Genomic DNA, 25576 nt, shown 5'->3' with positions numbered 1-25576 from the left:
TTTCTGGCTCTGTCTCACATCAATTCCTGCCTAGGTGCTGGCAGAGGCTGCAGGATAGACCAGGGACCCGACTCCCTTTATCCAAGAGCCATCCTCACTCCTAAACAAGCCTAAAACCCACAGATTCTATGGAAAGCTAATTAATTTTGCACATTTTCCCTCTCCTATTCACTGTTGCCACACAATTCCACAAAGGCAGGACTGTGTTCAGCCTCTGTTAATTAACCAGAGGCATCCCAAGGCCACCTGATCCATACTAATTGGTATCATGGAGCAGGAAGGATGCTTAAAGGCCCAGGACAGCTCTGAAAGCTGAATTAAGCCATGAAATTTCCTCCAAAATCCCACTCTCCACCAGGAGTCACAATAGGAGCTCCACAAACAACAAGGAAGAATTTTGGGCTGTGTTTTATTTCTTTTTTAACATTTGTGCCGTTTGAAATTCAGTCTCTCATTGGAATTAAAATGAAAAAATTAAAATTAAAGGAAGGAACAAGACAAAGGCTGGCAAGTGACTCTCAGCACAAAAACTGAGCTGCTGAAGTGGCTGCAGACAGGAGCTGGGATCCCAAATTTCAGCACCCAGAGTGGCAGGAAGAGTTTCCATCCCTGGCAGCCTCTGCCTGTGGGGTTCAGCACATTTCTCTGCCTCTCCCCTCAGTTGGCTCTGCTGTTTGTCCAGGGATTCACTGGGAGCCAAGGCCAGGCTGCCTGGGACTGCAGGAAAAACATCACTGGCACTTGGATCTCAGTACTGCATTCAAATAAATTAAAATTCTGAATATTAATGCTTCCAGTGAAAGAATCCCCTAAACACACACTGGGAGATGTGGGAATGGCATTCCCTGTCACCATCATACTTTCTGGAAAGTCCCTTCACCAGGATTTCTTCTCCTGGGAAGCTGAGAAGCCTCAGAGAAAAATGAAAACAATAATTATCTGATTTGCTTCTCCTGTGCTTTGCTGCTTTGGAATGTGGTTTGCACATTGTTTAGCAACTGGTCATTGTTTCATTGGTTTCATGTGAATTGTTTTGACTTAATGGCCAATCACAGCCAGCTGTGTCAGACTGAGGAGAGTCACCAGTTTTTTATTAGTATCTTGTTAAGCCTTTTGTAAGTATCTTTTCTCTATTCTTTAGTATAGTCTAGTATAGCATTCTTTAATATAATATAGATCAAAAAATAATAAATTAGCCTTCTAAGAACATGGAGTCAGATTCATCTTTCCTCCCCACAACAGAAGACCCCAAAATTACCACAATTCCCAGCACTTCCAAGCTGTGGCTGCTCTCCTGTTAACCCAGCAGGAGTTAATCAAGTGCCCTACAGCTGGATTTAGAGCTGAATTAGCCATATGTATATTTAAATACCTATTTATACCACAACTGTGATAGATAAATATTATATATTTCAATGTGTTATAAAGTATTGTCAGAGAATCATGGAATGGTTTGAGTTGGAAGGGACTTTAAAGTCCATCCCTGTGCCATAGGCAGGGACACCTTCCACTATCCCAGGCTGCTCCAAGCCCTGTCCAGCCTGGCCTGGAGCACTTTAAATTCCTATACATGCAGCAATAATCCATAAATATACACACATGTTGTGTTTGTGAGATTCCCCAGATGAGGTGAGAGATGAGAATCTGACTCCATGTTCTCAGAAGGCTGATTTATTATTTTATTATATTAACGAATGCTATACTAAACTATACTAAAGAAAAGAGAAAGAATACATCAGAAGGTTTAACAAGAACGATAATGAAAGCTTGTGACTGACTCAGAGTCCAACACAGCTGATGATGATTGCTCATTAATTAAAAACAATTCACATGTTTGGATAAACAATCTCCAAATCACATTCCAAAGCAGCAAAACAGGAAGGACCTGAAGCTCCCCAGGAAAAGAAATCCTGCTGAAGGGATTTTTCAGAAAATATCATGGCGACATACATACACATAAATATCAAAGCTGTCTCAAGCTCTGGATACACAACAAAGGAGGCAAATCCATGTGCCGTGGTTTCGACCTGACATTATGCGCACAAGAAACTGATCTGCAGGGTTTTGTAAGCAAATCACAGCGCCTTTGTCACTGTCTCTGCTGCTCTGTTTCCTACACACAACATCTCCCATGGATTACCAGGCTAAATCCCAAACAGCCAAGGAACAGGATTAGGAAATGCAGATGAAGAGGCCTGGGTTGAAAATGCCAACGAGAACTTAATTCCATCTCCTCCTGTGCATCTGCAGCCACAGAACTTTAAATTCTGTCTGGGGCACCAACAGCACCTGGAGCTGGCCAGGGGAGGCCACAGAGATGCTCCAGGGCTGGAGCCCCTCTGGAGCCAGGCTGGGAGAGCTGGGGGTGCTCACCTGGAGAGGAGAAGGCTCCAGGGAGAGCCCAGAGCCCCTGCCAGGGCCTAAAGGGGCTCCAGGAGAGCTGGAGAGGGACTGGGGACAAGGGATGGAGGGACAGGACACAGGGAATGGCTCCCACTGCCAGAGGGCAGGGCGGGATGGGATATTGGGAATTAGGAATTGTTCCCTGGCAGGGTGGGCAGGCCCTGGCACAGGGTGCCCAGAGCAGCTGGGGCTGCCCCTGTATCCCTGGCAGTGCCCAAGGCCAGGCTGGAGCAGCCTGGGACAGTGGAAGGTGTCCCTGCCCATGGCAGGAGTGGAATGGGATGATCCTTAGTGTCCCTTCCACCCCAAACCAGTGTGGGATTAGTTACTCCAGCTGCCCCCAGCTCTCTGAGTTCCTGCCTCCTTCCCTTTCCCTGAAAAACCCCAATTCAGTGGAGATGGAACAGATGTTCAGGCAGGTGACAGCTCCATCCCTGACATCCAGGCAAAGGGATCCTCCTTTGAAACAGGAGTAGGAATTTGGAGCTGGAGAACAAAATTGAGAAGAATCAGCTGTAGGCATAATGCAGAATGTGAGATCAAATGGAAAGTTACAAAATCATGAGGACCTGGAAGTGGCTTCAGAGGAGAAGAGGTCAAGGAACCTTAATGATTTGAGAATAACCTGATTTGAGATGGAAATCCTACAGGTTTTACATTTGAATGGCACAGGGAATAACCTTAAAGAGGAAAAAGCACTGCCAGAATGTGAAGCAACTCGAGGATGGGAAAGAAATCTTGATTTTGTGCCACAAAACCCAAATAAAAATGAAAGGGGGAAAAGAGGGAGAGGAGGAAATGCCAGCCCAGATCTCTGAGCACTGCCCATGGCCACCAAAAGCTCATCCCACTCCTCAGCCATGCCAGGAACAGACTACCCATCCTACTCCCTTCAGCATTTTAATTCCATTTGCAAAATGCAATTATCCATAAAGACTGGAATTATTGGCAACGTTGGTGCCATCCAGATAAGCCCTGTGTGAGTCACCAGACACATTTTTCCATGGAATATTAACAATTCCCTGATCCAGAGGGGTTTTTCAATATTTCACAGGTGTAGCCTATGGAAAAGGGGCTGTAGCCAGGTGGGAGTTTATATCTAAATACACAGATTTGAGAGTCACTTTTTAATTTATGCAAAACACAGCCTATTCAATCCAAGACAAACCCAGATAAAATAACATTCATTCCAAACAGAAAACTGGGAGCACCCACCCTAACAATCCAGATTTATTCCCCATAAACGCTGCTTTTGTGCCTCATTTCTTCGCTGATATTTATTAAGAATGTTTTCCCCAGCTGCCACGAAACTTGAAGTGTTTCTGGAAAAGTTTTATAGACTTTATTCTCCTCCTTAATTCTTGATAAGGAGCTTAATGTTGGTGATGTGATCCAAGCAAATTCTGGTTGGGAGTGGGGTTTTGAGATAGGCAGATGGAATTTACAGCAGAGGGAATTCATATCCTTTTTTTCCCTTAAATCAGAGCATTCCCTGGCAGTAAAAGGAATAAAGCTTATCTGTGAATATGCAATTATTCAGGGTGACAAACAGCTGATTTGTTGGAGCCACAGAATTTATCTGGGCACTAAATAAAAAGGCAGAGAAGGAACAACACCCCAGCAAAGCTCAGGAAAAAGGGAATTCAAATCAACTCCCATGTCAGCAGCGCTTTTCCTCCAAATCCACAGGAACATCTTCCCTGATGGAGAGGCGGGGATGAAGAAAAGCCAACAGGAATGAAATAAATTACTGCCACACACTCATTCCTTGCACTTAAATCACCTTTTGGAAGGGTTTATTAACGACTTTCTGGGATATTGAATTTTTCAGGCTCAGAAGGGAGTGTTGGGGGAATAAAATAGGGGGGAAACTGTGATATGACCCAAATATTTTACATCTGCTTATAGGGCAAGGTTGGGGGTTGGGTTTTTTGGGTAGGGTGCAGGTTAAGGTTTTTTTGCAGTCTGGGGGGCCTGTAAGGTTTTTTGTGTTTGTTTCAGGGGGTTTTTTTGGTTGGTGTTTTGTTGTTATAAATAGACTTATGAAAAGCCTGACCCTAACAAGACCTCAGTTAAAGCCAGGCAGGCAAAGCCCAACTCCACCCCAACATCTCAACACTGCTGCAACTCTTCCCAGAGCACTTTTTCCAGGACACTTTTAAAACACCCTCCAACATAACTGCCCCATCAAACCTGAAATAAGATGAGGTTTTCACATTTCCCTCCTCCCTATCCCTCACCCAGAGGCTCGAGAAGCTCATTCCCTTCTGGGCACCACAGGAAATGATTGATTCACTCCCCAGTTGGATAAAAATCCAATAAAATATATATAAACCCTATTCAAAACTGGATTCATTTTCCCCACAACTCCTCTCATGCCTTTGATGGCTGCCAAACTGGGGAGCTGCTCTTTGGGGGAAAAGAAGAGGCTGGATATTGCCAGCAGAAGGTTCTGAGCTCATGAAATCCCAACATTCAAAGCTCTTACCTCTTCCAGGACATCTGCAAGCTTACTGAGGATCTCCTCGGGAAGGCTCTGGAATGTGGGAACGCTGCAATAGAAAAGAAACCTCCATTAATGGATCCCTTTACACAGAGCACACATCCAGCTGCTTTCCTGCCCTCTATCTTCCTGAGACTCCTCCTTCATGTTCTGGGGCTGAACTGGGAAAAAAATATCATAGAAAGCTGCAGGATGGATTTGGTGATGATGGGAGACCACTGGGATAAACCTCTGGAGAGCCACCCCTAAAGCTGGTAATCAATTAGGGATCTACAGGAATAAATCACACAGGACTGCATTTTCTTCATGGTCAAAAAAGACCCATCTTTAGTCTCATAACTCCTTTTTATCCTTTTTTTTGTGTGGGACTCCAACTGGTTAGTTCTTACCAATTACTTTATTGGTCATTAACAAGTTATTATTCTGTATTGATTGGTCATTCAAACCCCCAGTGCAGGAAAAGTTGTTTGTGAGAGATAGTTTTCATTTTTCTATGCAATGGTGCAAAAACAGTTTATGCAGGTGCTGGTTGTTTTTTTACCCAGTGATAGATTGGTATGTTAATGAACTGCTCACACCAGGATTGCTTCACATGGGAACTTGCAAAGGGCTAGCTTGACAAGGTCAGCCATTGATTTTAGGAGCAGGTCTGACCTTATGAGGCCTTTCTTTATGATTTTTCTACCTTACTGCAACAGGATCCATTCAGGATCCACTGGAATTCCTGTGTGCCACAAACCTGCTCAGTCATATCCCTTCCTGCTCTGCTTCAGCCCCCCAGAAATAAAATGCAACCCAAAAAAGGGGCAGGGAAGATCAGCCCCAAGCAGGCCCAGATAAAAGAGCGAAATCACACCTGGATGGGCAGAGCACAGAGCTCTGCAGCAATGAGCACCCACCCAAGCCCTCAGGGAGTTCCTGAACATTTCCCTGGTGGTTTCACAGCCAAATCTGTGGCTTTTCTTCAGCCAAAAAGGTGACTTTGTCACTTGTTTGGCAGCAATGCCCTCAGCAAAGGCTGCCCAGGCCAGGCTGGGATGAGAAGGTGATGTAACCTCAAAGAGCTGCCTGAGCCAGGGTCCACAGGACTGCACCCAAACCAGTCTGGAGCAGGATGGGGGACACGAGTTTGGGTCTCCAAAGCTGCAGGGAGCATCCTGACTCTGAAGCTGTATCTCCACTGCCTTACAGCCCACACAGGGAGGCTCTGGAATTGTCCTCCTTGGAGAGACCAAAAAGCCATCAGAACATGGTCTGATGTCCTGATCCTGTCCACTGCAACCTGAGGAACCCATGGAACCAGAGGACCTCCAGATGTCTCTCCCATCCTCAATCACCCCAGCTTGTGATTTGCACTACTCTGGTTTCTCATCCTCTCTTCTCCATAAAAACCTGAGCTCCATCAATATTCCCAGGTGATGCTGAAGGAAACACACGGACAGAACAAAAATTTAACCCAAAATACACCATGGCCCAGAGAAGCTGTGGCTAGTCCTGGAAGTGCCCATGGACAGGCTGAATTATTTAGGCCAACCTAAATTATTCTCTGATCGTTTACCCTTCCTTTTAATTAAAAAAAAAATAGTTTCCACTGAATCTATTTAATGATAGCAAGACAAATCTGGGCTGATAAATGCAGAAAATATCACCTTTCATGCTCTCAACAACAGCTTTTTTTCCTTACTAAGAAACATTTTTATTACTGTGAGCACGTGGGCCCACATTGTAACAGGAGCAAGCAAACAACTGGACAGGAATTCTGGGACAGCCAGGCCTAAGCATAAAAGGAAAATTCATTACATCAATTCCATCATCCCCAAATGAAGCATGAACTTATGGAAGAAGGTAAAAGCCTTGGACAAGTGGGCAGATTTCAGTGTGGTCAAACGGTCAGATTTTTGCAGCCTTAAACTCCCAGACTGGGGGGAACTCACCACAGGGTGTTTTTTAATGGATAATTACACCTGTGAAATCCAAGGAAGGGTAGTGAAAGGCATCTATTATAGATCAAATCCATAAAAAACCAGAGAAATAGGTGCCAAGTTCTTAGAATTCTTCAAAGTCTTACCACAAGAAAAGCCTAAAACTTCAACTCTGCAATAGAGCAAATAATGGGAAAAACAATTTGTTGACAAAACAAACTCCAAACACATAATGGAATTACACCATCAATATCCCAGATTTAGGGGGGTTTCTGGCAGGCCAGAATTCCCCTGAACAACCAGAAGTTACAAAACAGCCAAATATTTGAGCTTCTTTGAAAACAAGAGAGCAAGATTTGATTCTTGAGGTCAATAAAAATCCCTCTCTGCTCTCCACAGGACAATATTAAATGAATTCATAAAACAGAATCTTGATTCCCTCCAAGAACTGCCTGGATTTTTGAAGGACTTGTGTACAAAAGAAGTGTTTCTGTGATTATTTCCAGGTGGGTACTTGCCCTGAAAGGCAAACGGAGCCTCAGCTCTCCAGGGAGAGCACTGAGCATAACAGCTGAGCTGCAAATTGCTGCAAGTGGGAAAACACATGGGAGAGAGGCAAATGGGAGCAGAAAACCTCACAGGGAATCTTTGATCACCACAGCAAGGGGCAGGAAAATTGTATTTCCCTTTCTACAACTGTGTGAAAAAGATATAGAAGGGCAAACATTCAGCCCTTGAGCTGGGATGTGTTTAGGGTGAAAAAAATCACAGCAAACACTGCTCCAGCTGTTCAAGGAACAATTGTTCTGCCCAACAAAGCAGGGTCAAACAAACCCAGGCTTTCTCCACCAAGTTCTCCTCCCACTGCTCCTTAAATCACATAAATAATGAAGATTTTTAAACAGCCACTCCAGACAGTATCAGTGCTACAGCTGGCAAAACAGACATTCTGGTATGCAACACTGAAAGTCTGCAGCAAAGACTGAAACTTGTGGCTTTTCTCCCTACCTGCAGCACAAGGGAAGAACTTCACTTGTTCCACAACCATCTCTCACTTTGCCCAGGAAAAGCTGGACTTGATGATCTTGGAAGTTTTTTCCAATTTAATGATTGGAATTTGATCATAGAAGAAACAAGAGCAACTCAACAACCTCTCCCAGCACAATGAGGCTCCTTCTACTCTGCTCACCCAGTCCTTTTAAAGGGCTTTCTCCAGCTGCTTCTTATTCCACTTAATGAGGAGTAATTTCTGCACCTGCCCTGAATCCACTCCCTGGATGAGGCTGTGGAATCCAGCTGGGGATGGAATAGAGCTATTCACAACTGACCTCCTGCTCACCTGCAGTCCTCAAAGTTCTTAAAGGCATAAAAAAGTATGGAGAGAAAATTATTTATACCTATTTGATAGGCAAAATACAGCCCAGGATCTTCAGGAGGATCCAGGTCACCCTGCAGAGGCAGCAAACAAGGAGGCCAAGCAGACCCCTAGCTCCAGGGTTTGACTTTTAACAGAAAATGCAATAAACTGGATAATTTTGATCCATCCACAAACAGCATTTTATCAGGAGAGCACAACTGCCACGGCAGGGAACGGGATGAGAAACCTTCTCCCCATCCCTGTCCCTACACCCTGGACGTGAGCAGGGGCAGGGGGAGAGGTGACATTCTCCTGGCTGCATTCCCCACTGCTCAGCCACAGAACATTGTGCAGGGATGATGGCAGTGTCTGGAGCCAGGAGAATTTCCCGTGGGGAATTGCTCCCTGTCTGGAGTTGGCTCCAAACGTGACACATTTTCCCAGAGAGCACCAGCGGCCAAACTCAGGGAAAGCAGCTGTGCTGAAACATCCCTGGATTGACTCCCTGCCCCCATGGAGGAGCAGGGACATGCACAACCCAAAGGTCATGGCTCCATCCCTGGGGATGCAGCCACCAAGCTGCTCCCAACTTCCAGGTAGAAGCAACATCCCCATTAGGCAGGCTTGGATTCACGCCTGTGATCCATCCTGGATTCATGCCTGCGGTCCATCCCATGGGATGGCTCCTGAGGAAGCAGCAAGGGCTTCCAGGCAGTGCTGGCTGTGGCCCAAGGTGTTGTTTGCAGCCTCAGTCCCTGCCAGCTCCGACAGGACATTTATCTTCAGACACACACCGCAGCCCGCAGGGCTGCTGGCTCTGCTCTGCCTCCAGGATACAAAAGCAGCCATTCACTCTCTAAATCCCTTTCAAGACTCATTCCCAAAGTTTTGAAAGGTGTTCAGTGAGGGTGCTCATCCAGGTTGGTGGCAGATGTTTCTCCTGGGTTAAGCCTGGAACAAAACCTCTTTCTTTTATTGCTGCTTGGCACCATCACAATTGCTGTTGTTGTCGCTGCTCTGTGCCTTGAGTAAGCAGAGCTCCAGACTCCAACACTACAGTAAAATGAAATTAAGGCTGTCTGAGTTCCCTGAAACTTTTTATTTTGGCACCCAACTGGAATGAAGGCTGAAAAATGCAAATTTCCTTCTTTACCACATTTGGGATGATCCTACTGCTTTGTCTCACTTCCAAAAGAACTGAGACCACATCTGATCAGCAACAGCTGATCCTTCATTTGGGATATCACCAAAAAGTGGTGTTTTGGACAACTCAAGCTGTACAGGTAGCCTCCCATTGTTGTGTCAGGGAGGGAATGCTGGCTCCATCAGGATCATGGCATCACTTCATAAAATCAGAGTGGCTGGGATTGGAAGGGACCTTAAAGCCCATCCAGTGCCACCCCTGGCATGGGCAGGGACACCTTCCACTGTCCCAGGCTGCTCCAAGCCCTGTCCAGCCTGGCCTTGGGCACTGCCAGGGATCCAGGGGCAGCCACAGCTGTGCCAGGGCCTGCCCACCCTCACAGGTACTTTCCTTTTGTGTTGCAAACTGTTGCATCAAAAGCTAATTCCTCTTTTCTGTCAGATTAATAAATATTACTTAAAGGATCAGCTGTGGGTTATTTTAATTCTTAGTACCCACAAGAGAAGTGGCAGAAATTAATTTTAGAAAAGGTGTATCTATTTCTCCAAAAACCTCAGTCCTTCCCCAATCACACAGGTCATTGCTAAGTCCAGGCTGTTTTTTGCTTGGATTCATGGAATCCCAGAATGACTGAGGCTGGAAAATCCCTGCCAGCCCATGGAGTCCCAGCTGTGCCCAGGGCCCACCTTGTCCCCAGCCCAGAGCACTGAGTGCCACCTCCAGCCCTTCCTGGGACACCTGCAGGGCTGGGCACTGCAAAGCTGCCTGGGCAGCCCCTGCCAAGGCCTGAGCACCCTTTCCATGCAAGAAATTCCTGCTGCTGTCACACCTGAACCCTTCCTCATCTCCATTCCCTTCCCTGGACATACTCCAGCCCCTCCAGGCTGTGACAGCTCAGAACAGGACCCAGCTCAAAGAATATTAGAGAACCAGGAGGAAGGGACAGGGAGGGTGAGAGTCACTCACATTCCCATTAATTTCACTTTGGGTTGGCCTTGGAAGCACCTCATGGAGCAGAAATCTCAGGAAGAGAGAAAGATTTGCTCTGCAGGTGCTGCAGATGATTTGTCTGCTGTGCTATAGCCACACAGGCAGTAAACAATTCACAATTACTCATTTTGGAGAGGGTGAAAATGGAACAGCCACAGTTTGAACGCTCTGCCTCTCATTACACAGCCCTTATCAGAGAAATAAAATCCTGAAAGGAGGTTGTGGGACATTTGTTTTCAGGGATCTGGTTATATCCTAAGCCCTACTACAGACAGGAAAACAGGAGAGATGCAGAACTGATCTTATCCCTGATGAGCAAATACTGAAGCAAAGCAAGTGCCAAGAATTGCATTTTTCCCTCCTGGGCTGAAAGGATACCAAGGGATCTGCTGATATCATGAGACCAGAACTCTCAGTGTCCCTGAGGGGAACCTGAAATGATCTCAAAAGGCTCAGAAAGGCTGGAAAGACCTCCAAGAGCAGAGTCCGACTCTGCCAAGTCCATCATGAACCCATCCCTACCCACCACATCTGTGTGGTTTTTGAACACTTCCAGGGGCCCTCTTTCAGCCCAGGCTCTGTCTGTGTTCAATAAGCAGGGCAGGAACTCTGGAGGAGCGTTTTGCCTTGCTCTGTCAATCCCTGCCTCTCCCTGACAGGGGTTCATTGTCACACAGAGCCTCCCTACTGCATCTCCTGCGGCAGTCACTGGGGAGATGGGACTGCTTTAAAAGAAAAAATTCCATTGTTGATGTCAGAATGAGAGGGAGGGAGAGTCATCAGCAGGTATGTGAACCCCCTCCTCCCATTGCACACGAATTCACCCAGGATGATTCATCCTGAAAAGGACAATTGCTCCCTGAGAGCTGCCAGGGCTCAGCAGCAGCAGCAGCAGCCAGTCTGGGAACCTCAGTGAAGTTTGGGCAGGCACAGTTCTGGTTGCTCATCTCGAGGCACAGGGTTCACTCTGCTGCTCCTGAGCCACCTCACAGAGGGGACCTGCTCCTGCTGGAATCCTTGGAGGATGGCATGGGATGATTTTGGATCTAGCAGGTGGCAATTCTTTATATTTGCAAATCAAATTCAACCTGCAGTCCCAAAGCAGAACTTTTCTACCTTCCAACTCACCCAGCTTTTCCAACAGTTGTATCACAGAACCCCAGACTCATTGAGGCTGGAAAAACCCCTGCCAGCCCATGGAGTCCCAGCTGTGCCCAGTGCCCACCTTGTCCCCAGCCCAGAGCACTGAGTGCCACCTCCAGCCCTTCCTGGGACACCTGCAGGGCTGGGCACTGCAAAGCTGCCTGGGCAGCCCCTGCCAAGGCCTGAGCACCCTTTCCATGCAGAAATTCCTGCTGCTGGCCAAGCTGAGCCTCCCCTGGCCCAGCTTGAGGCCCTTTCCCCTTGTCCTGTCCCTGTTCCCTGGCAGCACAGCCCGACCCCCCCTGGCTGTCCCCTCCTGGCAGGAGTTTGTGCAGAGCCACAAGGTCCCCCTGAGCCTCCTTTGCTCCAGGCTCAGCCCCTTGCCAGCTCCCTCAGCCCCTCCTGGGGCTCCAGCCCCTTCCCCAGCTCTGTTCCCTGCCCTGGACACGCTCCAGCCCTTCCAGGTCCTTCCTGCATTGGGGACCCAGAACTGGACACAGCCCTGGAGCTCCCTGAGCAGGGCCAGCACAGAGGGACAATCACTGTCCTGATCCATCTGGCCACACTGTGTTTGATATAAATACACTGGTGATTAAAGATAAAAGCTGTCATGCAAAGCCTCGTAGCCCTGAACACTGATTTTTATGATCCTGCATTTGCAATACAGCTGAAATTAAATTGTCTTTGGCATGCACTGTAATTACCTCTTCAAAACAGTCTGCTGTCAAGGAGTTTCTCTCCTGCATTTTTTCCCCTTTGTCTAGGACATTTCATGGGAAATGAAACCTCACCCTTCAACCTCTGGACAGACCCACAGTGGGTACACCAAGGAAATTTTCTGCTTCACAATTGAACCGCAGAATCCCAGGATGGCTTGGGTTGGGAGGAACATTAAAACCATCCAGTGCCACCCCCTGCCATGGGCAGGGACACCTTCCACTGTCCCATGCTGCTCCAAGCCCTGTCCAGCCTGGCCTTGCAACCCTGGAGCGCCAGAATGAAGTCCAACAAAGACCATTACCTCACACAAGGCAGAAAACAAAAGATTTTTGGGACTGATTCTCGTAGTGTGCCTCAAAAGAGATCCTTAACACTGGGCAATGTGTCAAAATCGCAGTGAGTGTAAATAAGGGACAAGTGGCATTTGCATGCACGGTCTGTTGTCTCTCTTTCCTCCAAACTGGGTATTTACAACATATCCAAGACCAAATGAAGGCAGGAGTCTTGTGTCTAAGAGATGTCTGCTGCACTTGACAGCATCATAATAATCTCTTCTTCATGGAGCCACTGACACCCTCTCCAAGCACAGCCTGTTTGCTGCCGGAACGCTGCGTCCTCCTTTAAACCACCCCCATTAAATGAACATATCACAGAGATCACCATCATTTGCTGCCTTCAGAATTACATGTACACAAAAGAAAGATAAGCTGTAAATGTTTTTAACATCCTCTGAATCACCAGCTTTTCACATTCTCCTGGGCAACCTCCCCAAAGCAAAGTGACCTGAAAGGGCCAGGAGCTGCTGGAGCTGAGCAAGGGCCTGGAGCGTGTGGGTGCCCAGGCAAGGCTGAGGGAGCTGGGGCTGCTCAGCCTGGAGAGGAGCCCCAGCTGAGAGGGGCCCTCAGGCCTGGCTGGCCCTGGCTGCAGGGAGGGGCAGAGCAGGGCCCAGGCTCTGCTCCGGGGCCCAGCAATGGCACCAGAGCCACGGGCAGGGCCTGAGCCCAGCAATTGCCCTGCACAGGAGGCACAACTTCTTCCCTGGGCACTGCCCAGCCCTGAGCACATTGCCCACACAGCCTGGGGGCTCTCCTGCCTGGGGCTGGGGCACAGCTGGGTGCACACAGTGCTGTGCCCTGGGCTCTGGGATGGCCCTGCTGGAGCAGGGAGGGGACACCAGGTGCCCACTCAGCTCCTGCAGCCTCACACACCCTGGCATCCTGTGTAATATTTAATTGTTTTGTTTTTAATATTCCCTTACACAGGTGTTGAGTGAATCTCCAGCATTCACAAAGCATTAAAACACCTAAATATCTACCTTTTTTTTTTTTTTTTTTAGTTACTATGAGAAGAATTTAAAAACATGGATGGCCTGCCCAACACATTCCTAGGTTGGGAGCTAACTGAGGTGACCCCATGGTTGGCAGCATCACCAAATCCCAGACTGGGTTAGGGAGCAACCTTGAGCTCCTCACTCTGGCTGATACATCAGAGATGATTTATGGAGGGATAACTCCAAAGAAAACCCCTTCTGAGTGATCACCAGAGGATCATTCTGAACTCACCAATGATAACAGACTTCCGAGAATGATTTAGTCACCCCCAGAGAAATAAGCCACAAAACATGGCACCAAAATCCAAAGAATTTTGTTCCATTCATGGTGAGAACCCAGCACAAACACACCAACATGAAATCCTGGGATTTGCCCCATGAAAATCCACCTCAGAGGCTTTTGAGACGTTCCCACAAACAAGCAGTGCTGTGCCAACCACAGAGATCCCCAACAAGACCCCCAGAACATCCCAACCAGCCCAGCTCTATGGTCTCAACCTATAAATGGGCAAAATCCCCTTCCTCATGATTTATTACCTGCACAGAATCCCAAATATTTTTAAAGTGCCTCTAAAGCCATAGGTGGGACATCCCTTTCTCCAGGATAAGCCTGAGTCCTTTATTGAATTAAAGAAAGGAGAAGGATGATTTAATCTCGGACTTTACAACTCTGTTGATTCTCCCTTTTCATCCTGGAGACCAAAATTTCCTATGCACAGCAAAGCCTCTGCAGCTGGAAATGAATTAAAGGTCGAGGATTTTCAAGGGGCCTGGGCTCTATTGGAGAAATAATCAAATAAAGCCTGACAGATTCCACACAAGGCTTGAAAATACAATTGTTTATGAAAACATAATCTCGGGAATATTAGAGACAGGCGAGCAGCATAATGGGCAATAAAAAACCCAAAATAAACGAAAAAAAAAACCCTCTGTGCTGGGAAGCCAATTGCAGTAATTCCATGTAATTCTGTTCTGCTGCTGTCAAACCCTCTCAGCTTCCTCTCCCAGGCTGGTGATCCCAAATCCAAACTCCAATTCTTGATCCTACACCCAGGCTTATCCCAGCCCTGGTTTCCTCTCCCAGCACAGAACATTTGGGGTCAGTGATCCCAAATCAAACCCTCAATTCTCGATCCTACACCCAGGTTCATCCCAGTCCTGGCTTTGTCTCCCAGCACAGCCCATCCAGGGCTGGTGGTCCCAAATCCAACCCTCAATCCTTCATCCCACACCCAGGTTCATCCCAGTCCCAGCTTCTTCTCCTAGCACAACTTATCTGGGGTCAGTGATTCCAAATCCAACCCCCAATTCTTGATCCTACACCCAGGCTTATCCCAGTCCTGGTTTCCTCTCCCAGCACAGAACATTTGGGGTCAGTGATCCCAAATCAAACCCTCAATTCTCGATCCTACACCCAGGTTCATCCCAGTCCTGGCTTCTTCTCTCAGCACAGCCCATCTGGTGATCCCAAATCCAACCCTCAGTTCTTGATCCTACACCCAGGTTCATCCCAGTCCTGGCTTCCTCTCCCAGCACAGCCCATCCAGGGCAGGTGACCCCAAATCCAACCCTCAATCCTTCATCCTACCCCCAGGCTCATCCCAGTCCTGTTGGGAGCAGGATACCCAAGCTTCCAACTGGAGCATCTCTAGATGATCCATGAGGGGAAAATGCAACATTCCAGGTCCAAAGCCGTTTGGAAAAAGGGAGGAACCTTCTGGTCAGTGGTCACCAGCGAGACTGACCAGCCATGGGTCACTTGATCCATGGAACAGCCCCTGTCCTGCCATTAGAGAGAAATTATTCCTGGGGACATTTCCTTTGGATCCATCCCCGCTTGAATCCCAACAGATGTTTCATTTTGCTGTCTCCAGCATTTTCTCTTTTCCATTATTTTCTCCACTGCAGCATGAAAGCTTCACTAAATTCCAGCAATTTGTTTAATTAATTGCTGTTCAACAGATGACAAAAGGTCGGCACATGATGGGGTTATCCCAGGAAGGGAATTCCACTGGCACCCTGCTCCATTATTCCCTATGCTCGTGGTTGAACCTCCAAACATTTTCCTCCTGTCCTGTTCCAAAAGTGATGAAGACAATCTGGGAACTGGAGTGGTTGGGAATATTTGTGGGCTCCCTGGTTGATATTTGGACAGAGAAATAATAAAAGGCAGGACAGAATTCCAGGGTTTCTGTGGCAGATGTGAAGCAAATAGAAGGGAAACCTGACCCCACTTTAGCCCATGAGGAGGTCAGGGAAGGGGAAAGAACAGGGAAGATGGATCCAAAAGGAATTAACTCAGTTTTGATGCTGAGCTTTTGCCCTGAGCCATGTAATCCACAATATCCTACCCTGTCTCTTTTCCCAGAGCAGCATCCAAGAGCCTGGCCATCCCCAGAGCCCATCCTCATCCAACAGTGGCTCCACCAGCCCATCAAAAGTGATTTTAAAATATAATTTATGCCAGTCATCTCTATTTTATTTCATTTTTTCATTGAAAGAAGGTCATCATGATACGATTATGACTGTCTTGCAGATCTCATTTTCTATACATTGATTTATGCAAGGCCACATTTCATCTTGATTAAAACCACCATTCAATGTGTTTAGAAGGAAACACTTCAGATTAAAATCTGACTCATTGACAGATATCAAAATACTGTTAAAAGGAGCTAGCAACGGGTGTCAAAAGCACTTCCATAAATCCATTCCTGGTTCCCTGTCATTCCTGATTTATTGATGATCATTCCACATGTTTGCAGATGACTCAGTTTACTCCTCTGGGGTGATTAATGTCTAACAAAATTCCCTTTAATGGCCCACACGTGCTCAACAGCTCAGTTGTGGACCAGACACGGAGATCAGGGCAGCAGCACCAGGGTGGGCACACAAGGATTGATTTAAAATTGGTTTTTCCCAATAACAGCCCCCAAAAATCCCATTAAGTGTCATTGGAATAACACCTTTATTAAGATCTTTGCCTCCTGATCTTCCTCCCATGTGGGTAATAACCACTCTGAATCCACTTATTATGGATTCAGAGTGGTTATTACCCACATGGGAGGAAGATCAGGAGGCAAAGATCATCTACAGGTGAAGGAAGGCAAAGCCCAGTGGATTTAGAAACCCCATAAACTGAGTTTTTTGTCTCATGCCCCGCTTTCCAGCAATAGGGAAAGGACAGCAACAGCACCATATGGGGCAGAGCTCTGTCCATGAGGGAGCCAAGGACACAAGGCTGGATATTTTCTTATCAAGAGGTGCTTTTACCTTTCTCCAGTCAAAATTCAGTGGGGGCTGCAGTGGAGCTCAGAGGCTCAGGGACATTGTCCCTTAGATCTAGAACCTCATGGAGACAGTGCTGGGAACACTTTGTCAAGGACTGGGATTTACTGAAACATCAGTTTAACCTGGAAACTGGAACACAGAGGAACAGAAGGTCCTGGATTCCTGGTGTTGTTTGAAAGGGTAAATCCCATTAGCCCGGAGAGAAAAATCCAGATTGCAATCCTGGTTTCCTCGGAGGATCCAAGAGCTGCTGACATCTCCCATCCTAGAGCTGCAGAGCAGTAGAGGCTCTGTTGGACAGGGCACCTGCTCCCTCCAGATTTCTCTGGGGTGGTGGTGGGGTCAGCTCAAGCTCAGCTGTTTTATAGGAGGGCTTGGAGCAGATGAATCCCTGCCAACATGAACCAATCTGTTATTCCATGCCCTGGAAGCAAATGCTAATTCCTCCTGCATTTACCTCCTCTGCATAAGGATTTACACTCTAATTACTTGTTTCAAGTGACATTGTTTTATTTTCAACACCACCTTTTATCTCCCCACAAAGCATTCCAAATCTCATGCCTACTGATGTGTGTGCCTGCACCCAAAGATCCCAATTTGCTTTGAGTTTTATCTTCCCAGTTTTCCAGTGGTTTGGATTTTCTTGTTAAACCAGATTCTGACTGATTCCTGGTGTGCTCTGGCCAGCTGGTTCTGCTCCCCCTCCTTGTCAGCAGCTTAACAGAACAGTGATTCACGGCAGGTCAGCTGGAATTTGCTCAATTATTAACAACTTCAGGATTTTTTACCATCCCTCTGAGGACACTTCAGCCTAAGCCTGATTTGTCTTCATCTCCAGCTCAATTCCACAGCACAAACCCTGTGAGTTCTTTGAGCTGGTGTTCAGTGCATGGAATGCCCTTTTCTGACTTCCCCTACCCTTTAAAACGCTGATTTCTAATTGCATATCGAGCTGCTGGAGCACCCAATGAGTTTTGTCTCCATTGAGCTGCACAAACTCTTTTCATCTCCTTCCAGAAATAATTATGCTGGTTTATCGGTGTCTATATGAAGCTTGAATTATTCCTCCTAATATGCATTAACCTGTATTTTTTTTGGAGTGACAAAAATTGGCCCAGTGAAGTTACTCCAGTGATTACTGTCCCTGTTAGTTTCCAGTAATCCACGAGATGTATTTATTGGCAAGTCACTTGTGTGGTATTTCCAGAGACAGTACATAATTGAATTTAAAATGCATTCCTGATGCCCGTAAAAGCAATAAAAATGTCACCCTCTGCCTGCACATTAAAAATTCATCCCATGCAAGGAGAGGACAAATGCATAAAATGATCATTATGATGTGCAAATGGACTCGGTGCAGGAAAACCAGACCCGTCTCTGCCTGGACATAAAAACATTAAGATATCAGAGCACAAATGGCACCATTTAGAGAACTTTGAAAGGTGCTGAAGAGAAAATGCTCCCATTAGTAGCGTGACTAAGGCTTGCTTCAAAAATGGGATTTGTACCAGTATTAACAACAGCGTGGCTCCTGTGTGAAAGCAGAATTAACTCCCTGAAATAAAAACAAACCAAAACCACCATTCCATGCTGGCGATCCTACCCAGGCAGCCACATTATGTGACTCTTTTTCTCATGAGCATTTATGAGCATTTTAAATCTCTTTCCACTCAGGACAGAACTTCCACACTTATTTATGGCCCAGAAACTCATCCCTGACTTCACCATGCACACAGGCGTCCTTGGAAAACCCAGCCCAGGCAGCTGCTGCCCTTGTCCTTTACCTTCTAAAGGGTTCCCAGTGTCAGAGGGCAGGGCTGGATGGGATATTGGGAATTAGGAATTGTTCCCTGGCAGGGTGGGCAGGCCCTGGCATAGGGTGCCCAGAGCAGCTGGGGCTGCCCCTGGATCCCTGGCAGTGCCCAAGGCCAGGCTGGAGCAGCCTGGGACAGTGGAAGGTGTCCCTGCCCATGGCAGGGGTGGCACTGGATGGGCTTTAAGGCCCTTCAACTAAATTCTTTCTGGGATTCTATGATTCTATACAAATCCACTTTTTTTCTGGGCTTGTCATTGACACCTGTGGTACCACAGTGCTTCTTCCCCTCCTCTTTCATTTTTGTCTTGGCTAAAGAACTTTCATTGCACTCTGCCCAACTCCTATTTTCTGTCTGTTCAGCACAAAGTAACTTTACAGGTAATTAAGAACATTGTGAGTCATTAACTCCTCTCCAGATTCCCAGGAGGCGTCTCCAAATTTGAGTCCAGATGCAGAAATTAAAATCCATCTTTTTGCTCACAAAAGAATTAATTTTTTATGAGAGGGGGCTATTACAAATTCCTCCTGTTCCCACCTCAGAATTGACTGACTTTGGTTACCACAGTCCTGGAGTCCAGCCTTGGTCATGGAATCAGAAATCCATGGAATGGTTTGGGTTGGGAAAGACCTCAAAGCCCATCCAGTGCCACCCCTGCCATGGGCAGGGACACCTTCCACTGTCCCAGGCTGCTCCAAGCCCTGTCCAGCCTGGTCTTGAGCATTTCCAGGGATTCCAGCCATTCCACCCCGAGCAGCAGGTTCAGGGCAGCTCAAGAGTGAGAAAAGAACTGGATTTTGAACTCCCAGACACGAGTCCCTAATTTTTGGCTCAAAACAAATGGAAAAAAGGGGCAGAGCTCCGTTGCTCTCCACTTTGGTGCAGGTCCCTGCACTTCCTCCTCCCGCTTTGAGTTCAGCTGGAAGCTCCCAGAGAGGGGCCCCATTCTCTGTTTTCCTCAAGTCAACACAAATTTAACTCTTCCCATTCAATAAAGGGGAAAATGCCAATGGTTAAAGGCCTTTCCCTGGTCCTGCTCAGCTCCTGAACCAAACTCCTACCCCAGGCTCCCATCACTGAGAATTCTCTGTGACACAACGAGAGCCACTGGGAGTTAGGGGCACAAAAGAGTAAATAATCAATTTACCAAATTTATAATCTGTGGGCATCTAGTGATAAAATCAGTTCATTTTACTCAGCAGTGATTTCATGCTCAACAACAACTTCTGAACAAGATCCCCTATCAACAGTGCCAGGGGCTACTTCCTGTAACATCTTCTTTTGTGCTAATTATTGCCTATCTTTAGATCAATATTTCTGTATCTTCATGAGGGGAGAGCACTGCTTGTGTGGGGAAGGCAGCCTGCCAGGCCTCCAGACACTCCACATAATGAGATGCACATTTAACAGCTCTCTGTAATCACATTAAAGGCTTTGTGCCTCATCTTTCCTGGGCTCTGCTGAGACAAAACACAACAATTACCAGGTAAAGGATGTGAACTTCACTCAGGAGAGATGATTGGAGATGTGCACATACAGAATCATTGCTAATCTTCAAGCACAGAAACAAGAATTTACCCAATTTGTACAACTTCCAAACAAATCCTACCTGGCAAACTGTGGGAGCACCCAAGTTTTGGAATGGTCAAAACCGCTTTGACTCTGTTGTAACAAATATTGAAACAAATATTCCTGGCTTTCCTGAGCAGCTCTTGATGAGTTTTCATTCAAATATGGGTTGTTTTTGGTTTGGAAATGCTTTTGGACGAAACAGATGTAAATCTCACTTTTATTACATTCCCCATGGAGTTTCTCCCTGGTAAAGGTTACTGCTTCCTGCCAGAACAAACTGCAAACTGGGGGTTTTCACCTCTTAAAATCCAAGTCCAATTTCATGCCCTGGGATATTTAAGGAGGAAAATAAACCCCATCACCTTCACTTAATGCTCAACTTGTCCCAAATTCCAGAGGACAGGTGGAATATTGGGAATGATGTGAATCACAGGGGGATGCAAAAGCCACCCCAGCAGCTGGCCAGGAAGGAGGACAAGCTGGAGGAGCCACCACCATTCATCATCCTCTAAAAACACATCCACCACGTCCTCACTGCTCTCATCCACCTGGGTGCAACCCTGACACCACACAGAGATAACCCCAGTGAGACTAAGAGAGAGCAGATAACTAAAAACACTGATAATTCAACTCTGAGAGGGAAACAACTCAGTAAGGAATGATCTGACACCCTCCCTTTGCTCCAGCAGTAATTACAGAGGTTGTAGAAGCTTTTTCCAGGAAATAACCTGGCACTCTGAGCAAAGAAATAGGAAAAGCTCCCTAAAACACCTTAGGAATAATTTAAAGTACTCATTTAAGCCAAATTTCTTGCTTTACCTGTCAGATTAGCCATTGATGAGCTCACCAAGCTGCAGGCATGTGAAACAAATAATTGCAAGGCAGCAAGACACAGGATATAAATTGTGTAGACACCAACTCACTGCATTAATCCTATATTTTTACATCCTCCAGCCTCCAGTTCTGCAGAGATCCAGCCTAAACACAACCTAAACACAGGAACTATCCCATTTCCTCATGAATCATGGCTGTTATCTCATGAATGGAAGGAAATATTGCCACAATATTTCTCTCACACCTCATATTGCATCCAAACGGCAAAGCAGGGGCTTTTCCTGAGCCAGGGCTTCATCTCCAGCAGCATCATTCTGTAATGTCAAGGCCAAAATTAGCTCCCAATTCCCTGCCAAGGAGCATCCAGGGGTGTCCTCATGCACATCCCAGAGGTCAAGGCAACACAGAGCTGGAGTTAATGAGCTTTCAGTTTGGAATTGTGCCCAGATCTTCACTTAGCTTGGCCTTCAGACTCTCACACAGTGCAGAGTTCCCCTGAGTCCTGTGCTACAACAAGGTGGATCCAAAGATTGTCCCTATTTTTCCTCTTGATTTGGGTTTTTTGAGGTTTTTTTGGTGATTCTTTTTTTGGGGTTTCTATATAGGACATGATTTGGCTGCACTCAGCAACTGTTTCACCCAGATCACTGACAAATGTTAAAATCCCTCTGCCAGAAGGGTCTGGATGAACTCATTCATTTTACACTCCCTCTGCAGGGGAAGTAATAATTCCCTTTATTTCAGAGCCAGCCTGTGCTATTTTGGTTTTGCCTGAACAAACAGAGGCTTGGCCACATCTCCCTCCCCAGAGAATTCCAACCAGCACACCAGGATCACACCAAGCTCATCCCAACACACATCTCAAGGGCTTGTGTTGGTTAAGAGTTAACTAAAGTGACAGCTCCCCAGACTCCTGATGAAATTTTTGTTCTTATTGAAATGCATTTTTTCATAATGCTTTGTCACAAGAAAATAAAAATTAAAAAAATAAAATTAAAAAAAATTTACGTGCCAGCCTTTTCCAGTAGGGAGAAAAATCCACTTAGATTAGGAACAGGTGGGGTTAAGTGACAGCATCAAATCTGCACTGGAGCTTTCTGATTTCCAGCCAATTACCACCAATTAGACCATGTGAAGGACTAACACCTTGCCTTGGCTTTTGCCATGGTGTTTTTCACTGAGCCCATGACAGGAAGGTGGCCATGACCAGTGAATTTCTCTTATCCCAGGGTCGCTTATTTCTTAAAAGAATTGCCACCACCCAAGCACTCCATTATTCTGTGTGTCCAGTAATCCTGAGTTTTCCCCTCTTCCCCAACCATAGCAATTGAACTTTCACTCATGTTTCAGGCCAGGGAATTCATTTCAGAGCTGTGTTTCTAAATCCCCCTTTCTAACAGAACCCAAAGCGTGTCTTTATCCACCATCACATCACTGAACTCCTGGGAATTGGTGCCAGGAGAAAGCAGCTGTGGCAGAAGCTCTTCTCAACAAGGCTGAAGTCCTGGATGTGCAAAATGCTGGGTCTTTGTACTAAAAACCCACTTAGGAAACCCTAAAGAGCTTCACAGCAAATTGAAACTCCAATGAATCCTTCATGAAAATAGGAGGAACTCCAAGTTACCTACTAAGTGTTGATGGACACTGCAATTCCTGCTGGGATCTGAGATTTTCTCTACCTCCACTCCAACCTGAGGCTTGGAGACTTTGGGAATGCTGTCATCATGGGCAGGAATTCAGGGACCAGCTAGAAGGGACAGCTGAGGAACTCATCAAACATTAAACATTCACCATGAGCCCTGTCAGCACCCTGAGCACATCCCTTGGAAGTTTAATTTTGGGTTCCTCATGACAAAGGGCTGTCAGGGAAGGGAGCAGAGCTGGGGAAGGGGCTGGAGCCCCAGGAGGGAGCTGGGGGAGCCCAGAACTGGACAGAGCCCTCGAGGTGTGGCCTTGAGCAGTGTGAGAGGAGATGTGGAGCATCTGCCTCACATCAACCCCACCTCCCTCTGCGTTTCCCTGGCACCAATTAAACATCAAAGCCATTAATTACCCCTCTCCAGGCCTGCCAGCCCTGCCAAATTCCAGCCCATTTAATCATCCATCCATCATCCATCCTCAGACAACAGTGTCCCCAGCCTGTCTGACCCCCAAACCAACCCCACCCACTGCTCTGCCCTCTTCCTCAGAGCCTCTTCATCCTGGGAGGAATCCAGCACCCAGAGAGATGAAATTGTTCATTTCTGAAGCAGCCTGTCGATGATTTATTCAGCCCCAAAGCTGCATTTCCCATCAAATTAATGCTCCTCCAGAAGGCTTTGCTTGGCATTGTGGATTTGCAGGCAAGCTCCAGTTTTCATTAGGCTCCAAAGGCAGTTTAGAGACAGAGTTTTCAAACATGAAGCCTGAGACATCCTCCTCGTAATTAGGCTGTGCTCAAACTTTTCCACCAGCTGTGCAGAAAAAGGCCCTTTTTTCCCTGACTTTCTCTCCCTAACATTCCATGGATTTTAACATATTTTAGCCCAGTTTCCTTTGGAATTCTCTAAAATATTGTACCAGAGACCTTCTAGCTGGTTTTCCATCATAAACCCAAGACAAGGAACAGTTTTGCAAGGAGAAGAAATCACAGCAAACACCACCCAGAGGCAACTCTGACCCTGGCAAACCCAACATTCCCACAGGAGCACTTCTCCTCCCATGGACTTCCACAGCTAATCAGATGCAACCCAGGACACTGCAGGGAAATTCAGGCATTTCTTCTTAAAAGAGATGGAAAAACACTGCAGAGAAGCTAAATTTCACCCTCTAACCTGTCAAGAAATGCTCAGGTTCCTCCCTCATTTGAAAAATAATCCTAATGATAAAGACAACAATCCTCTTATCACACAGGAGCTGATGTGGTTACAAGCCAGGCAAAAGGAAAAAGAGTTTGGAAGCCTCCAGCTGCATCTCTGCCGCTGTATGAGGAGTTCCTTACCTGGCCTGATCAAAAAAAAAACCCAAAATATTTCCAAGCAGACTCCTGGTCCTGCTGAAATCCTTCTCCTCTGAGGAGAGCAGACTGTCAGCTGCTTCGGGAGGGATCTATTTGTTATCTGAGCAGGAAAATAGACACAAGAATGGGCACCGTCTGGGTGATAACAGGCTGGATAGGGGAATAAATGGCTCTTTATGAGAAGTGTCAGGCACGAGGATGAGCTCTGAAACATCTGTGATTATCAAATGGCTGCACGCTGTCCAAGGGCTCCCAAAACACCTCTGGAGCCCAGAGGAAGGGGAGTTTAATGGGTCAGGGGAAACTTCAAAAAGAAGGTTAAGGAACAGACCCAGATTACCAAATCATGTTGATCCTGCTTAAGGTGAGCATTCTCTGCTGAGGCTGAGGGAGTCAGGTGCAATAAAAAGAAAACTGCTTATGCTTTTGCCTTGATTTCCAATTCATTGATGAATAATCCAACACTGATCACTGAGCAGGAGCTGAAGGTCCTTCAACTCTTCAGGCACCCTGGTGACACCCTGAGGCACTCTGTGTGTGGGGCACAAGGAGAGCACCACAATCTGGGGACATCTGCAGTCATACCAGAGAGGGACAGGGATGAACACCAAACCACTTGATATTTTCCAACAGTTCCAGGATTACTTTATAAATTAAGAAGTAAAACCTGTTGCATTCCACTTCCAGATGTCTCATCCTTTACAATTCACCACAATTAATAATTTTTAATACTTAAATGAAAAGCATGGCTGTTCCTCTCTCCTCTGCATCAGCAAGGGAGTGAACAACTGCCCTGAGCATTTCCTAGAGCTGATAGTTCACAGCGCCAGAGATTCTCACCAAAATAACACCCAAACAAGTCTTGCCCCAATATTTTGGGGCAGTGATGCCTCAGGCTTTAGCTTTTATATTTTTCAGATTCTGTGCTGCTTTAGTGTGTGGGTCTGAGCTTCATATTAAGGGATGGTGAGCTCTCTGCACAGAGCAGGGAGACAAAACAATTCCTGCTCTAGCTGGGGACCAAGGACAAATGATCCAAATCTCAGGCCCAAGAGCACAAACACCGTGGGCTGAGGAGAGAAAAACAAGAAGGATGGGACTGCATAACCTAAAGCTGGAATTGGACAATGAATTCCAATATGCAAATGGAGCAGAACTGATAAAAGTGAGAGACCCCGTGCCCAGGCATCCATTTTGTGCCCATTTTGGTTCATCTTGGGTGCAGCCCTGGCTGGGCTCTTGTGCTGCCCAAGGTGGATCCATGGAGGAGATCCTTTTAATAAATCCCTGCTTTATTCTTTAACTCTGCCTGGCCTCTGTTCTAGGGCAGCCTGAACAAGGCATCCCCTCCTGAGGGAAACCTCAAGGAAGCCATGCAGGGTGTAGCTGCAGATCCCCACTCAGACATCCCACCACCTTTCAGAGCCCTGTGTTTGAAGTCACTCTATAATGTGATCAAAATATTTAATAAATGCATCTACTTTAATACTGGCAGCAAAAAGCCCCAATCTTTCACTCCAATCCCTCCCATCACTCCACTCTTCTCCACATTTTAGTA

At 46.6% G+C, this 25576-nt stretch overlaps 1 protein-coding gene across 2 annotated transcripts in view; it reads right to left on the bottom strand.

Moving 5' to 3' along the window:
• Positions 1-25576, bottom strand: part of PRKG1 (protein kinase cGMP-dependent 1) — a 369443-nt gene that overhangs the window by 103243 nt on the left and 240624 nt on the right. For both annotated transcript variants that reach the window (XM_030950731.1, XM_030950732.1), the window contains exon 5: positions 4892-4955. In XM_030950731.1, the coding sequence (XP_030806591.1) occupies positions 4892-4955 (64 nt within the window). The remainder of the gene's footprint in view (positions 1-4891; positions 4956-25576) is intronic.

This window comes from Camarhynchus parvulus, chromosome 6, assembly GCF_901933205.1.
Source record: "Camarhynchus parvulus chromosome 6, STF_HiC, whole genome shotgun sequence".
In the NCBI taxonomy this organism is placed as follows: domain Eukaryota; kingdom Metazoa; phylum Chordata; class Aves; order Passeriformes; family Thraupidae; genus Camarhynchus; species Camarhynchus parvulus.
This window is presented reverse-complemented; position numbering and strand designations above follow the sequence as displayed.